The 17,650-nt window shown below is 37.4% G+C and overlaps 2 protein-coding genes across 2 annotated transcripts in view; one reads left to right on the forward strand and one right to left on the reverse strand.

The window, feature by feature from the left end:
* Window positions 1–423: 423 nt before the first annotated feature.
* On the reverse strand, window positions 424–7,144 carry LOC144646540 (serine/threonine/tyrosine-interacting-like protein 1). The gene is made up of 8 exons (XM_078506176.1): window positions 6,971–7,144; window positions 6,116–6,164; window positions 4,432–4,493; window positions 3,933–4,032; window positions 1,949–2,020; window positions 1,493–1,560; window positions 836–887; window positions 424–521 (listed from the first exon to the last, which is right to left on the reverse strand). Exons 1-8 carry the CDS (start codon window positions 7,028–7,030, stop codon window positions 424–426), a joined length of 561 nt encoding a protein of 186 aa, XP_078362302.1. The 5' UTR covers window positions 7,031–7,144.
* A 3,048-nt stretch (window positions 7,145–10,192) lies between these two features.
* The window catches only part of LOC144646496 (uncharacterized), a 118,874-nt gene continuing 111,416 nt past the window's right edge, over window positions 10,193–17,650 (forward strand). Inside the window, exon 1 of the mRNA XM_078506103.1 lies at window positions 10,193–10,822. The gene's annotated coding sequence lies outside the window, so the exon portion shown is untranslated. The remainder of the gene's footprint in view (window positions 10,823–17,650) is intronic.

Raw genomic sequence — 17,650 nt, forward strand, 5'->3', positions numbered from 1 at the left:
CTTTCTGTAGGAAATCTACACCCCAAAATGACGCACATTAAAAAAAATAAGTTTTTACTTTTTTACCCAATGGGGGGATCAGGGACTCCCCTATAAAAAATGATGAAGGGAGCAAATTGTCGTACCCTCATGAGGGGGTAAAACCTAAAATGACCGCTGCTAGAGTTGTCAGTGATGGGAAAAATAACGCATATGTTGGCCAAGTTGTCAACATAATCTATTAATAATTATTTCACAAGATTGAGCAGGGCAATTTAATTAAGGTCTTATTTTTTAACAAAATAGCTGTCAGTGAAACAGTCACTTTAACGCAAGATAAACTGTGAACAAAGCACTAAGTAAACTATGTACAGTCAACTCTCTCTTAAAGACAGATACCACTTAAAACTGCAGTGAAAATAAGGTTTGTATCCAAGACTGTACTTACAATGTGTCATTTTCTTTTGCAACAATCACATTCGCCTTGACATTAAGATCCTTGATAATTCTGTGGTCCTGAGATTGTTGGAATGTTGCAACATACAAGAAACCCAGGGGGGGTACTTGCAGTATTCATGACGGGGGGGTCCGACGGAGCTTCATATTGCGAACCCAAAAAAATACATGAGCCTGAAATTTTACACCCATAAAAATACCTGGCAACAAAATTTTCTACCCCAAAAAATACAAAACCTAGCACCTCGATACTGATTTATTCAATCAAACAGACTTTAAGTCCTAAAAAAATTACATGACAGATCTCTTGACCCAAAAAAAATACCGAGGGTGTAAATTTTCAACCCAAAAAAATACGTCGGACCTCCCCGTTACGTATACTGCAAGTACCCCCCCTGGGACAAGAAACCAGGTATGATCTCCACTGGATACGTATTAATGACATCTAGCTCCTGTTGATAAAAGAATTAATACAATGGTGGATAGTGTAATAACTCATTATGTTTACATGTATTTAAGGGAGGGTACTGCAAGCTTAAGCTTAACTTGTACGTGAAATTACTCATACAAATAAATTACTGGTAAATTATTTTTTTATAAATAATTTACCAGGCTGCTTAATAAGACCTTAGGCCAGGGTATCCAACATCTCTTAATTTGCTCAACTTTAACCTACCGGTATATTAAAATATAGGTAAAACTAGAGCAAATTAAGAGATGTTGAATACCCTGGTCCATTAGGTCTGATGGCAGCCAAATTGAGGTGATGTTTATATAAGTATACAAATTTTAACTAGCAGAAATTAAAGTGCTCAAAACATTGGGATCCACATCTACATTGTAAACACGTTAACATCATGAGGCAAAATTAAGGATGCATGCATGGTAAAGTGTCTTTTTAGAGGTCAGCCGACTAACCATAGGCCACTGTGCATTCCGCTAACAGCCTAAAAGAAGCCTCGAGTGTTGAATTTATATGCATATGAACATCAATAATGTACTCAGTACTTAAAGTGAGAATGATATGTAGTCACATTCTACAGAAATACAAACTCACCTTGGGCATATATATGATCTTTTGAGTACGAAGAAATGGGTACAATGCAGAAAATTCCTCATATCCACCTAAATATGAATAAAAGAATTAATAATAATAAAACCTTTTTTTACCCGGCACACTCTAAACTGCTGTAGATGAAACCCATATCTCAAACAAGGCAGTCAAATGAACACTGTATATTATCGTCTACGAAGGACATGGTTAAGTCAAATGTCAAACTTATCATGCATACATGACTGTATGAACTGAAATGTTATTTTTGAGCTTGTACATGTAAAGCATACAGAAGTCTAGGAACTTTCCTGCTGAGCTCAAATAGTACTAGTGCTCTTAGTTTTTCAGCTGTTTTAAAATGAACTTAAATGTTTCACATTCAAAATGGTTCATACAGCATTTTAAAGTTAACAATATTAAGAAAAATAGCTCTGCACAACACACAACTGATAGAAATACCTTTTATGATTTTTACAGGGTTCTTGCTTTCCATTTCCCACATCAGTTTAGCACATGACAGAGCAGTGCTATCTGGAAAAATATTTAATTTGTCAAATATTCAACAGTACTATTTTTTGCCTTGATCATAATATTCAACTTATTTAATTTGAGTGGACAAGTCAGGACAGCCAAAGGAAATACAAATATCAGTACTCATTACTGTTGAAACAGTTGAACCTCAATCTCATTATGGACACCTCCAGAATATTCGGTTATTCAATGGGTGGACAAGGCTATCTACCAGATAAATCGATCATTATCCAGATTATGCTAGAGCGGTTTTCACTTGAGTGTCGAAAGTTAATTGCGTTTGCTTTGGTTTTGCATTACTACGCTCAGTGATTGGCTTAAAAATCTCGCGCCACTTTCTCAGCCAATCAGAACTAAAACCAAAACCAATCGTGACTCGCTCGCGCACGTTTTCCCGCGCTTCGTGCCGGCTACATGTATTTGCTTCGAGTTTTGATTGGCTCACTCAATTGTCTGTGTCCTTTGTGATTGTCCAGAGTAATTACTTTGGTTTTGGTTTTACGACACTCGATTGAAAACTGCTCTATGCACTGGATAGTGATTTATCCAGTGGATAGCTCTTTCCATCAGGCCCTGGTTGTTCAAAGGATTGATAATGCTTTCCACCGGATAAATCAGTATCCAGTTGATAGCGTAGTTTGTTTTGTTTACACTAATTATCCACTGCACAACCAGGCCCAGTTGAACAATCAGGGTCAGTTAACCTGGTCCAAAAGACATCAAAATTCATAGGAACCCTAGGCCTTTATAACATGGTCACCTCCATAATACAGCCGTTCTTCGCTGTCCCTTTGGTGTCCATGTTTAAGTGTTATATTCATTATATCCATATTACAGTTGCTCTTTCTGTTGACTGTAATTTTCAAAGACCTTTTTAATTGTAATTTTAGCTTCATTTTTAATTACAATTGTAATTTTTTAATGAACTTTTTATTGTAATCTTAGATACCTTTTTAATTGAAATTGTAATTACCTTTTAACTAGAATTATATTTATATAGATTTCTATTTATTCATATCATAATCACAATTTTGTACATATACACTTTTTACCTTTTAACCGTCTTTTATTTGTAATTTTTAGACCTTTTTTATTTCACGAGAGCGTTTTAACGAGCTACAGCTCCTGAGCTCTTCGTGGTTAAATAAACTATGTCTATGTCTATGTCTATGTCAACTGCATATCACTGACAATTCAACAGCACTAAGTTATTTGTAAGTAACATGCACCCTTGTCAAAGAATATACAATTATTTTAAGATCTTGGTCAAGTCCTCATAAAATCCTTGACAAGCTTGATGGATCCATTTTCTAGACCCATGTCAGCACATAAGAGTTCAAAGGCTTTTCAAGGACTTTTAATTACAACATAGAATTTATTTTTAAGCACCTGATCTCACTGGTCAGAATATCAAAGACTCAAAGACAGTCTGTCAGTCTAGCTAAAACAAACATTTTTAGATACTAATTTCTAGTATATAATTTGTAAATCTGCCTTTGCAAAAGTCTATTTATTGCATGAGCTTCCCTTTTGTTGGGAAATTGAAAATTGTACTCCAAAATAAAAATACACATCAACAAAAATAGAATGGTGTTTCAAATTTCAAGGACTTTTCAAGACTCATTATTAAAAAAGTTGATGGACTTTTCAAGAAATTGAGCAGATTCATAGACTTTTCATGATGACAGCCAAAGTTCAAGGGCTTTTTAAGACTGTAGAAACCAGGTAAATCCTAATGCCATCATCAATCTTTGAAAAATACTCATCATCTTTGAAGTCCTGCAATGTTTTTTTTTTTACCAGGGACTTTAAGTGTTTTGGTGTGGCTTATACTGATTATTGCTTTTTTTCCTTTTGTAATAATACGTTATATTTGCCTGATTGCAACACCCAAACATTTCTAGCAACTTACTTTTGTCTTTAATTGAACTGGTGTTACTGTCGTAAACTATAACATGTTCCTTGGTCTGCAGCTCGGCATCAGGAGGAACTGTGAAAGCACCAATGTCATTCTAGAATACAACAAGCAAAGTATTTATAAATAAATTATAAAAATGTTAATTACACAATTTGCTTACGACTCTACCACTGTTCCAGCAAGTTTTCATTGATCACTGAAGAAAAAACACTTATCAAAAAGGTACCGGTAGCTGTCGTTTACATTTGTTGGAATACTGTATTATTTTGTTTATTTGAGTATAGTCCAACGTGGTAAAACAACATCCATGTTGCTTATGGCAAATGGCACAATCTTCCTACAAATAGCTAAAAAAACCTCTGGGTGATCTGTGACATGGTATTATGAAAAGTTCTATAATTTATCAAGAATTGGTTTTTAGCAAATGATGCAAAATTGACCTCTGAAAGTATAAATTTAATATAAAATTCAACAACTCAATGTATTAACTAACCCTTGGTGCAAATTTAGCTGTTATAATATGACTTTCATTGTAGTCAAGTCTTTGTCTTGTGTCTGTAAAAGACAAATATAAAACAATACAGTAAAAATACACAAGAACCTAATTTTTCAAGGTTAGGGCATGTTTACATGGTAGGCGGGTGTGTCCGGCTAACCGAGCTACCCTGGGCAAACCAACTTTTTATACATTTCTTTAGAAAACGCATCAAAGCGTTTACATGCAAGACGGGAAACCCGCCTTGCCGGGGCACTCGGTCTGCTTGCCCGGGGCATCTTTCTAGGTGAGATGGCTTTTTGCCATGTAAACAGTTTTGCCCGGGCTATCCCGACTTGCCGGGATAAGACTTAGCGCATGTTCTTAAATTAAATTTGAAGTTAATGGCATAAAATGTATAAATTCTGGATCCAAACAGTGCTATTTGACCAAAATTAGATTAAGGTCATTGCCCCGAAATAAAACTGAACATAGATTTTTAACCAAACTTCGCCTACTGGTTTATTACTTCAAGGGAACTTAAATTTTGAAATAAAAAAGGGGGGTCACCAGATTCGTTTAGGAGCAGGACGACCATGTATATTCCATATAATTCCTTTATAATTCCTCTGCGAGTACTGGCAAAGTACACTTTTTTAGCGATAATTTATTTTTCAAACACATGAATTGATCTGTTTTCATTTTACAGAAAGAATTTGATCGCTACACCCAAAATATGAGAAAAAATTGATAGGTCACCAGGCTCGTTTAGGAGAAAGTGACAATTTACTTCTCTCGGGGACTAAGCCGCATAGAAAAAAGCCGCCATTTTGTTGATGTGCTCGCGCGCGCGCGCTAATTACGCGTAAAATTCTGCGCAGTAAGGATGCGCAATGCAAAACAGGGCAATGACCTTAAAGTAGTTTTATCTGTAGGCTGGAAATTTTCATGGGAATGATCATCCTAATTCACGAAACAACAAATTTAAATTCAATTTGGCGGCCAAAGACTGTTTTATTTTGATTGAATTCCCCCATAAATGGACGCAGTAAACTTCTAAGAGCTTGCACATCAAAATAAAATAGGTTTGAAGACAGCTATAGCCTTGATGTTTTCTGTAAAAAGTCATATTTTTCTTTAATTATTTGGAGCGACATGGTTTTCCCACGCTGTGACAGGTTTCAATGACGCTGTTTCAACTCGGGTAGAAGGGCTGTGAATTCTGCATGTAAAGGCGGGCTACGTTTCATCCCTTATAGCCAGTTAACTCAGTTAGCCAGGGCACCCTCCCTTCATGTAAACAGGCCCTTAGCCTAAACAGGTTCTTTATATAAGGACAAAGGGTAATTAACACAATTTTTGGCTATTAAAAGGGCCTTAATAGTATCTTATTTTCTGTAGAAAAACTTACTTTGTTGCTAATAGAATTTTTAACAATTATTCCACGAGCGTGCATTGGATATGAGATAGTAGATTAGCCCGGTTGACGGGGATAAAATTAAAGAAATGAAACCAAAATGGTGACACATAAAGTTCCATCTTTTGCCACAGGACACTAATCGCTAGTCGCCTCCTGGCGACTGGCCTTGAAATTCTGGTCGCCAACACTCAATTTTTAGTCGCAGTGGCGACCAGCTGGTCGCAATTTTGGAATATTCAACAGTTTCATTGATTTTCGTAATAATTTACCTCTACAACTTACCTAAAAGAAGTAAATAATTGGGATCACTCAGCCTTGGGTACTGCCCAGCCTGGCGACATGAAGAAAAAAACATTCAAGGATCCTCCTGCACGGTAATAAGCTGTTACCTTACCTACTGAGCTAGAATTCATTCACTGGAATAGGCGATTATTATTTAATTAATATTTGTGAACAAAGGCTGTCGCAAAGCAGGCCACTCAACTATGTTTTAATACCAGGAAAAATGCAATCCATAAACTTTACTATTTCCTTAAAGTTGATTTCTGTTTGCCATAAAATAAAATTCTACAGAGTAGAAGACTTACAAAATAAGCAAAACTTTAAACCTTAGAAAGGTCAACGCACAAAACAAAGGAACCAGATCCTGATGGATCTGATCAGCAAAAATGTAGAGATACAACTGCTAGCAACTGTAAAACAGAAAGGCTGACCCTACAGTTGGATTGAACTATCATATTTCCAAATTATATTTCAATTCAATCGTACGGTCAGCCTTTCTGGTTTTCAGAAAATAAAAACAGTTTCACTTTAATTTAGAAACACTAATTCATCTATAACTTGCAAACGTTACAGTTTACGAGCAGAACTCTGAGAACTCATGGACCCATCGGGGCCCAACTGTATTTTCATTCAGGCCAGACACAGCCTATATTCATATTTTGTCAACTTTGCCATCTATTTATCTTTAATGGTAATTACAACAAACTGTTCATCATAGAGTTAGGAATTCGGCGAAATGAAGGTCGCCAGAGTATCACAATAAAGAATTTCGGACGACATCCACAAATCCCACAATAGAATTCAGTCTGCTATATTCAGACTAGTTTATACAAAACAGAGAGTGAAATTTCTTACCTGATTTAGAATATTATACACCTCTGTGCACTCTAATAGAATAGTCCCTGTTGACGACATCTACTTTGTTTGAAATGTTATTCAAAGTGATTTAAGCTTTGCTAAAACAGGCAAATAACTTAAAATTTCTCACAAGTCTAATGTCTCAAAATGTCCGCCATCCGCCATGTTTGTTTTCGTTGCCATTGGTTTAGCCGCTAATTGTTGACCCGCTGGCTCAAAAAATGGACGGCGATGATGGGAGGGGCGGGGCAAGGGGCGGGGTTGGGGGCGGGGTGGGTGATTCTTTTAAGAGGGGGTGGGGTTGTGGCTGAGTAAATTCAGTGTATGAATCAAACAATTTTCTTTATTTCTACTTTTACCTAAATTAAAGGTAACGGTAACAGCAAATAAAATTATCAACCGGAGTCCTCCAAACTAACCATGACCGGAACTCACACAAAAGTCTATAAATCAATTATAAAACGGATCGGAGTGATCATCTGTGTACAAAAATCTCGCTTGCACTGGAAGGCGTTTTATCTGCCCCCAGGCCAAGTCTCAGTTACAATCTTTGTCCGGTCACTGCTCCGCGGATTGCATTTTAAAAGCAAACTCTGAAAACTTAGCTTTAATCAATTTCGAAAGCATTTTGGATGAGACACAATGGTGTTCTATGTTTAAAATCAGCCCGTTTTTGTTGGTTAGTTGTTTTAGAAAATAAGAAATAAAAATGTTTTCGGTCGCTATTGCTGTCCGACTAAGCTGTCCTAAGTTTCAACCCACCACTGAACTCAGCTGAACGGTTTTTCTTGAAAATAATCATAAGTTATTTATTGCAAACTGACAAATTCTTGCAACTGTTTAGGAATAAGGCCCCAAAGAAACATTCTTTTACAGGACGTTCTTGACAAAAATGTGCCCTTATCACCTAGGGGAGGAGAAATGACAGAATCTTTGCGTGGGTCCTCTAATTGCCCATGAGACGCCAAACAAAAAATATAGATTACTAACAAAAATATGCCCTTATGGCCTAGGGGAGGAGTTTGCGCAAGGCCTCTTATATTATGGGAGATCGCAGATCATTCCTTAGATGAAAAATTCGACCAGATACACAGATCACTCAGCTCCTCACTCTCTGTATCTAAACACGCTACATACTGTTCTCTGAAATTCCTGAATGCAGGTTTGTTAAATTGTTTCCTACTTTTTTAAAAACGTTAAGGGTTAACATGGATGTTTTGTAATCCAGCAAGAGATTTACGAGTTTCATTCAATGGAACAGTTAGCTTCATTTTATGGATAGGTTGGCAGTTTCTTTCTAGTAATCTTAACTCTTCGTTCTAGCCAGCATTCTCTCGATAGTCGCTGTGTTTGCCCATCGCTAAAAACGTATTTTTTCTACAGATCGGAAGTAGACAGCTTCAGTAATTACATTGTCGATCGCGATTGACAAGAACTGATTTCCAAAACAATCTGTAGCATTTTACAGTCGAACAAAAAAAACGATATCTCTTGGTATGCCATCTCTCAGCCTAGCCGAGGTTTTGTATTTTCACATACAAAACTCACGAATATGCAGAACGAGCTAATGTTTTCCGCAGCTCGCTTAACTTCGCGCGCTTTTCTCGTGATCGAAGCATCCCGAAATTTGCTAGTTTTCTCCCGCAGTCTATAAGCTAAACGAAGGGACTGCTCTCATGTACATAACAGTCGGTGGAATGTTGCATAATTCTTTTCTATGTATTGTTTTCATCCATTTTTGTAAATTAATTTTATGGCCAGTAAATCTCGCAGATGCATCAGGCAAGAAATGAAAATCAGTAAATAAATATGGCAAACAAGTAGATTCAAATCTGGAAAAATGTATTCTTTAAGAGACGATAAAATTTTGCAACAAATCAAAATATCAGTAAACACGCTACCAAACATGAGCGGAGAATTATATTAATAAACCCGGCCAAACTTCTTACGGGAAGGTTTTTACTCCAAAAAAAAAGCGGTGAACAAGCGACAAATGTTTTGTCAAACTAGCACGCGCTGCGCGAGGAAAATATGGGTGATGCTCCCTTGCCATTTTTTCCCTCTTTCGAAAAAAGATACCCTATCTCAGACCAGGCTGTAAAATCGCACTTCTCAAAAGATGAGCGATAACAGTATAAGAACAGTTTCTCGAGGGAGATGTACCTAATTACTGACCAGACTGCACACACTATTCCCTGCAGGTATTTATTTAACTGATCAACCCTAAATTGATAGACGTGCCAATTCTGAAATGTAGTCATGAATAGATTGTGCTAGTAAATACAGGAAAAATTGCTTGATAACCAAAAGTTGCTCTAAAGTTGCTCAAATATCAAAACGTTGCCACCAAAATTTAGAAAATTTGCTTGCTCTAGAGTCGTTTTGTTTAAGATAAATACTCAAAACGTGTTTGTTTGTTTGTTGCCATTTAAACATTTTCATTAAATATTCTTACAATCATTAAAAGAGGCCAAAAAGCCATTGTTATATGAGAAATATAAATACTTTGTTGTAATCAATATATTCTTTAACTCAACATAACTTCAATAATAGATACGTATTTTCTAGTTAAAGTTCCTAACTATTCAACCTTGCAAAGTTTACTTGGATGGGCATCGTAATGTTTACTATAACCAAAGTTTAAATAAAATCCTTCGACATAAACCATAAACTTTTTATGGTTTGGATCGGTTTTATATATATCAATTTGTTGCTCAAAAGTTGCCAAGGAAGGCAAAAGTTGCCCTAGGTTGCTGGTACCACAAAAAGTTGCTCAAAACGCTAAAAGTTGCTCAAAAGTTGCCGAGCACAATCTTTTTATGCCTACTGAAATGACATGGTTTTTGATCCTGAATGATATGTTTATTCGATTAATCTAGGCGTCAAACTGGCGCGCCGATTCCATTTTAAAACGTTCACCCTTAACCCGGCTTCAAACAAAACTGATCAGTTTCATCCCACGCAATGATATCTATTACAGCGTCTAAACATCCAAAAAGTCGAACACTTCATGGAATTTACAATTTATCCCAGAGAGTAAAGAAAGAAGAGTGGAGTCCAACTAAACATTTTCGGGGTGATTGTGAAACCTAATTATGCGGGCGTTGCTTGAATTACTTTCGTCCTCAATGATTCGTTTATTTATTTAAGAAGCCAACTGTTTATAATCCTGCCAAGCGTCCAACTGGCTGCACCTTTAACCTTTAGACAAACTTGATCAGTTTCATAGCGCGGCACGCAATGTAGTCACGAAATTCCATCTGTAACGTGCTTCTACCATTCAAATTTTGGTCGGTAAGGTTTTTGAAAAAAAAAAGGAAAAGATGTTTTCGGTTGTTATTGCTGTTCAACTCAGTTGAAACCCGCCACTGAAATGTTCTCTAATTAGACCAAATCGTCCCCGATTATGGCTCCTGACCAAACCTGGTTGTTAACGGACAAATTCTTGCAACTGGATTGGAATAAGATAAACATTCCTATCCCTGGATACAAGACTTAATTCCCCACCCTTCAGTTTTGCACATTTTGTTATGGTGCGTTCGCAAGAAGACAACTCTTTGATTCGTGACAAATGCCGAGCCATGCCACGCCGCATTAAAAAAAAAAAACATTACTAGGATTAATTTTAATTCTTGAGAAATATGTGCCCTTAAGGCCTAGGGGAGGGGAAATCACAGAATTTTTGCGTGAGGCCTCTACTGACCTTTAACTGTCAAGGAGGCAGGAGATATATATTCTTCAAATACAGCCCTGATACGACATTCACAAATTTTAGTCTCTACTCCAAATCGATCCAAAACTCTTTGATTTTGAGCTCGCCCCCTTTGCTTTGGACTTTCGCGAATGCAGGTTGGTTTTCTGTTTCTTTTTTTTTAAAACATTAGGTTTTAACAAGGATATACGGTAGTTATAATCTAAGCTAATCTAGCTAATGGCACAGTAATTGTCGCCGCAAAAATTGGCAAAACCGCAACTCCTGTCATACCGTTTCTTTCGAGTATAAAGGTTGGATTTTCTATATCTAGCCAGCATTCTCTTCTAGCGATCAGTCACATTCGCTTCGCGTGTTATTTTACGAATCAAGTGAAGGGAAAAAGCTTTACATTATGACCGCACGCTTTGGAATGCTTCCAAAGACTGATATTTCAACTAGTCGACTGTTTTGCTCTTAGATGCCTTAGTACATTTTTAAGAGTCATGCAAAATTTAATACCAGTTAGCGATAGCTCTTGGTATGTGATCTAGTGGTTCCTATATTCGACAACCATTTGAGCTGCGACTGCGACGAAATTCACAGACACTGGTCATTTGTGTTAGTATATTCAGTTTGTCCTAATCATTGTTACTCGTCTTACTCATCAACATCAATTTAGTGTAATCAACATCTTTGCCCAGAAAAGAAACTATTGCATAAAGATCGTTATTTTTTCCAGCTAGTGGCATAATTTCATCATTGCAAAAACTTTTCTTGAGCTTGATATTTGACGGAATAATGTTACTCTGTGTTTCACATTTAAGCCGACTGTTATTGGCAGAAACTTTGCAAAACTGCCGAAAATTCATACGTTGGTTATTTATGATCAATTTTGGCTTCTAAGATAAAGTATTAGAAAATGTGGCTTAAAGTACTTGTGAAAACTAAACGTGTGGTGAACAGAAATGGTTCAAGTAAGTCGTGAAAATATGTTCGCAATGTAAGTGACATCTCAAGATGTCTATCGTTGGAATGATTATGAAGTTACTTTGTTCAGTATAGTACATCAGAAGACAAACGGCCACAAAACATTTCTTGTAGAATTAGCCCAAGAGATAAGCAAATTAGTGTAGAGGACGTGTGAAATTTCGTATTCGACGGAACAGTGATATCTGTTGTCTTGAAATTAGTTTGTGATGCGTACACAGTTGCGAAATACTGCTCATTTCTACTACGTTTCTTCTTCAATTCTACTCTATTAACTTGAAATCGAAAAAAGGGAAGAATTAGTCAATGCAAACATTCGATCATCATCTTAATTTTACTCAATCTAACTATAAATTCCTGCGCGTAGAAGGGAGTGGGAATGTAATTTGTTCATTTGGCTTACATTATCATCATTGGGGAAAACTGCTTGATGGCGACATCTGCTGTCTCAGATGTATTATAAATGAGAATCGAATCGATGTACAAGCATCAGTGGTTATTACTTTGGCGGAAAATACCGTAAACTCTATATTATGATAAATAAACTTGGACAATTGATAAAGTATTTTTAACACAGACAACTTCAGTACTCGGGCGTGAAAATATGATTGCAATGAATTTTACCAGTCATCAATGTAAATGATATCTTGTGCATAGCCGAAGGGATTTGTCTAAATCGGTTTATAGTACAACAGTAGAACAGCAAAGTTCGTGAGAGTTATCAACACATCGGTACAGATTTTGGAATCAAAACAGACAATAAACTTATCTATCTTTAATTTTTTCAACCATCGCTGAACTCAGATAAAGCAATTTTAAACAGACGAACAAACAACAACAACAACAAAAAAACAGTGTTGGAAGGATACTGATCCTAATCATTTATATTTTCCCAAAGTATTGGAATTCGGTATACTTCATGATTAGTTATAGCTGGTTAGCTGATCCTGGCGAGGATCCTATACTTTTGTTTCTCCATGGTGGCCCTTGCTAATTTACGTTTTGGTTATCAAACATTTCTGTCAAAATAGTATCATTGGAACCCTGCAACAAAATAAATTAAAACCGGCCAAGGTATAAAAGGTTAATCTCAGCAGTTACAGACCTTACAAATCGAGAAGAATGGAATTTTTTGTAGTTAGAATTGTGCAATTAAAATAAACACAAAAAATTAAAAACAAACAAATATTTTTAATTATAAAACGGATCGGAGTGATCATCTGTGTACAAAAATCTCGCTTGCACTGGAAGGCGTTTTATCAATTCACAGTTTGGATTTTTCTTGATCTGCCCCCAAGCCAAGACTCAGTTACAATCTTTGTCATTTATTGCAAACTGACAAATTTTTGCAACTGTTTAGGAATAAGGCCCCAAGGAAACATTCCTTTACAGGACATTCTTGACAAAAATGTGCCCTTATAGCCTAGGGGAGGAGAAATGACAGAATCTTTATGTGAGGCCTCTTATTGGCCATGAGACGCCAAACAAAAATTATAGATTACCAACAAAAATGTGCCCTTATGGCCTAGGGGAGGAGTTTGCGCAAGGCCTTCTATATTATGGAAGATCGCAGATCATTCCTTAGATGAAAAATCCGACCAGATACACAACTCACTCAGCTTCTCACTCTCTATATCCAAACACGGTAAACTGGGGACTGTTCTCTGAAATTCCTGAATGCAGGTTTGTTTCCTACTATTTTTAAAACTTTAAGGGTTAACATGGATGTATAGATGTTTTGTGATAATTTTTAACCCATCAAGAGATTTACGAATTTCATCAATAGAATTTATTTTATGGATAGGTTAGGAGTTTTTCGCTAGTAATGTTAAGTCTTCTAGCCAGCATTCTCGCCATAGTCGCTGTGTTTGCCCATCGCTATAAACGTGATTTTCCTACAGATCGAAAGTAGCCAGCTTTTAATACATTTTCGATCGCGATTGACAAGAACCGATTTCCAAAACAATCTGTAGCATTTTGCAGTCGAACAATAAAACCGATATCTCTTGGTATGCGCCGCTGGACCGAGGGTTTGTATTGTGACATACAGAACTCACGAATATGCAGAACGAGCTAATGTTTTCCGCAGCTCGCTTAACTTCGCTTCTCGCGTGATCGAAGCATCCCGAGATTTGCTAGTTTTCTCCCGCATCCCGCAGTCTATAAGCTAAAGACGAGACTGCTCTCCTGTACATAACAGTCGGTGGAATGTTGCATAACTCTTTTTATGTATTTCATTCATCCATTTTATTGTACCTTCCTGCTAGAGTAAATTAATTTTATGGCCAGTTAATCTCGCAGATATATCAGGAAAGAAATGAAAATCAGTAAATAAATATGGCAGCTGAAACAAGTAGATTTATATCTGGAAAAATGCATTCTTTACGAGATGATAACATTTTGCAACAAATTGAAATTTGCCGGTTCACATGCACGCAGCCAAACAGCGAAGAATTGTATGAATATATCCGGCCAAACGTCTGACGCGAAGATTTTTACTCCAAAAAAAAAAGGGGGAAAAGCGACATACCGTATTTACTCGAATAAGCGCCGCGGCGCTTATTAAAATTTTCGCGCCTCAAGTGCGGCGCTTATTCGAGGGCGGCGCTTATTTGAGGGCGGCGCTTATTTAAAATTTGGACGCTACAAAGAATCTTATCTTTTACAGTTATTGAAAAGCGTCTCTTGATCGTCAGTATTTGTCTCTTGCTGAGACACAAGTGGCGCGAGCTGTCGTGGCAAAGTTTGCGGTCTTCATAACATCTACAGAACTACGTATTGTGAGAGTGTTGAATAGAAAAACTAATGAAAGAGCGATAAGAGCGAACTGCAAAACATCGCTTTTGATACAAAGAAATGTTACAGCTTGTTTTAGAGTTGCTTTGTAGTGCCGTTTTAAGTTAAACGAAATTCTTCAAATAAGCGCCGCATCGGGACTGCGGCGCTTATTCGGGGGCGGCGCTTATTAACTTTTTTGTCCCAAATGCGGCGCTTATTCGAGGGCGGCGGTTTTTCGGGGGCGGCGCTTATTCGAGTAAATACGGTACTGTTGTGTCGAGCTAGCATGCGCCACACGGGGAAAATCCCTCGCGCCGCGCGAGCTCTAATCACGTGCCACTCGCGTCCTGTACTTTGCAGCTTAGACAGCTTCGGCTAAACCTTTTATTATTAAGAGAAATGCTTTAAATCGCGCAATTTGGTATCTCCTTAGCGGATGTCTCATGATACGAAATTTCTCAGCACGAAAACAAGCTTACAATACCCTCCGCCCGAGACGACCAAAAACATGCCATTTTCCCTCTTAAAAGTGATACCCTATCTCAGACAAAAATGCTTCGATTTGCGCGAGAAATTACATGCAAAGGACTTCTAATTCCCGATGTTTGTCTTAAAATCGCACTTCACAAGAGATGAGACAGAGTGCTAACAATATAATATAAAGACAGTTTCTCATGGGCCCGGGAGTTATTCCTAATAACTGGCCAGACTGCACAAACTATATATACCCTATTTAATTTCTGATCAAAACGGCCACACCTCACAGCTGACCTCATGCCGCATTTAAAAACAAAAACGGCTTGAAAACTGTGACACCGCACAAACTCTGTTTTTGAGAAACGACACCCTCCCCGGGATGAAACCTTCTTTTGTCGGCTGCTGGTATTAATTATCAATCCTAAATTGATAAATGTGCCAATTCTGAAATTACAAGTAGCTCTCTACTTTTGGCTTTTCTGAGTGATATGCGTTTATTCGATTTATCTAAGAGCATGTGGGTCAGCCCTGTTTAATCTCGCCAGGCGACAATCTGGCGCGCCAATTCCATTATGAAACGTTCACCCTTAACCTTCAAACAAAACTGATCAGTTCCATCCCACGCAATGATATCTATTACAGCGTCTAAGCATCCAAGAAGCTGAAAAATACATGGAATTTACAATTTATCTTAATAGAGAGGAAAAGAGGAGTGGAGTTTCATTTTAAAAAATGTTCGGGTTGATTGTTAAAGCTATATTCTGCCGTCGTTGCTTGAATTACTTCTGTCCTCAACAGATAGATATATTTAAAGTGGCTATGTCACGGGGATTTCGTAAAGTTTTGGTCTACACTAGTACTGTTCTGAATTATCTTTAAACATCTAAAGGAAGATATAACCTTACTTTGCGGACAGAAATCAAACTATGGCTATAAATATCGATTTTTTTTTTGAAGACTTGAAAAGTTAAGCCTTAATTTTTCAAGTTGCAATCCATTTCCATCCAAGCCATCTGCAACCAATGACGCTCGTTAACAGTTTCAGTGCTCTAATATAGCAATTTTTAATAAAAAAAAGACTATTATATTTATGTTTCCTGCGACACAAATATAAATTTTGGCTGTTCAAAAATCCATTAAAATCGGTGATGTGGCTCAAGTCTGCTAATCCTGTCAAGCGTCCAACTGGCACCAAACCGTGCACCTTAACCTTCAGGCAAACTTGATCAGTTTCATAGCACGCAATGTAGCCACGAAATTCCATAACGTGCACAGACAGGCAAAAAAATCCAATAACTCATCAAATTTAGACGTTTCTTCGCGGTCGTCCGATTTTGTTAATTTTGCTTTTTATATGATTACAGACCGAATTGGACTCCACTCAGTCTTACTACCATTATAAATTTAGACGTTTGCAAAACTTTAAAAGAACTCGACGAGGTCGCAGGCTTAGTGTCTTTAAAAAATTTGCATATCTGCGGAAGAAAACGCTTTAATATGCCAGATTCTTTATGTGTAGATTGTCAATAGATATCTGATTTCTAACAAATTAAAGTAAAACAAGCTACGACGAACTAGTGATCAATTGACCTGTCAACTTATTTCATCAATGCTTATATTTTTACAGATCCATTGAACGGGAAGGCTAGACGACATACAAAATGGAATATCTCAGAGAATGGCTGGCACCAAAAACATTTAATCGACTCAGCCATGTAGTAGTTGTTACTTGGACGCTATGCGGAGTAATACTACTCGGCATCTTTGCAGCGATGGATAACAGTCAGCCGAGGTTCGCTTGCAGTGCGAAAAGTAAAAACATGGACCTTGTACCAGAAAAGTGTCTTCAGCAATATGAGAAGCGGCACAACAAATTCGGTGTTCCCGTCTTTGCCTTCGTGATCGTTAATTTTTCCTTTATTGGAATTGTTTGCGTGATTTACTCCCTACTCGTAAAGTCAAGAGTTGAACAGCTGCTGGAAGCCAATTTAAACAGAGATGCCGAGAGACAACGCCCACCTGAAACACGCAAACTGTTTGCGGCGTACTGTTGTCAACTCACCGCCAGATTCGCTTTGGGAATTCTCTTTATAGTCGTACAAACTCAAGTGCTTTATCCAAGCAACTTTCCTACCGACTTTTCTTGTGATTTAACACTCGCCGAAAGTACTAGTGCAGCGAATGCGTCAGACGCGAACATTCAGAACACAACAAAAATTATATACGAGTGTCACAATCAACAGGCAGCGAAGAAAACCTCCTGGATGAACGCTGTGAGTGTGGTGAATGGACTTTTTGCCCTTGTTATTTTTATCGAGATCATCTGGATCTTATCTCGCGCTATAAAACGGAGAACGTTCATGAAAGACAGGCAGTTTTTTGCAAATCATCTCATCGGGAGTCCCAACGAGTGACGGGGGAAACAAAAGTCAACTATGTTTATCCACAAGAGCTATCCCTCACATCGTTCCTGGAGATGATGAAGAGAAGTATCATCGAGAACACAGAAAAACCTCTAGATCTGAAGGCACTGTTTACAGCTTATCCAGGTGAAGGCGAATCAACCAAAGATCTGAACATTGACAAAATCTACACTAATTTGGTTCTTCATCCTAAGAGGGCGCAATACGATTTTCCCGAAGATAGAGAAGAGCAACTCAAAGTATACCCCAAGCCAAAAGCGAGAAAAATTTGAAATCAAAAGGACCTGAAGATATTGTTGACACTGAAAACAAGAAAAT

This window comes from Oculina patagonica, chromosome 3 (genome assembly GCF_052425735.1).
Source record: "Oculina patagonica isolate OP01 chromosome 3, crgOcupat, whole genome shotgun sequence".
NCBI classification, from domain to species: Eukaryota; Metazoa; Cnidaria; class Anthozoa; order Scleractinia; family Oculinidae; genus Oculina; species Oculina patagonica.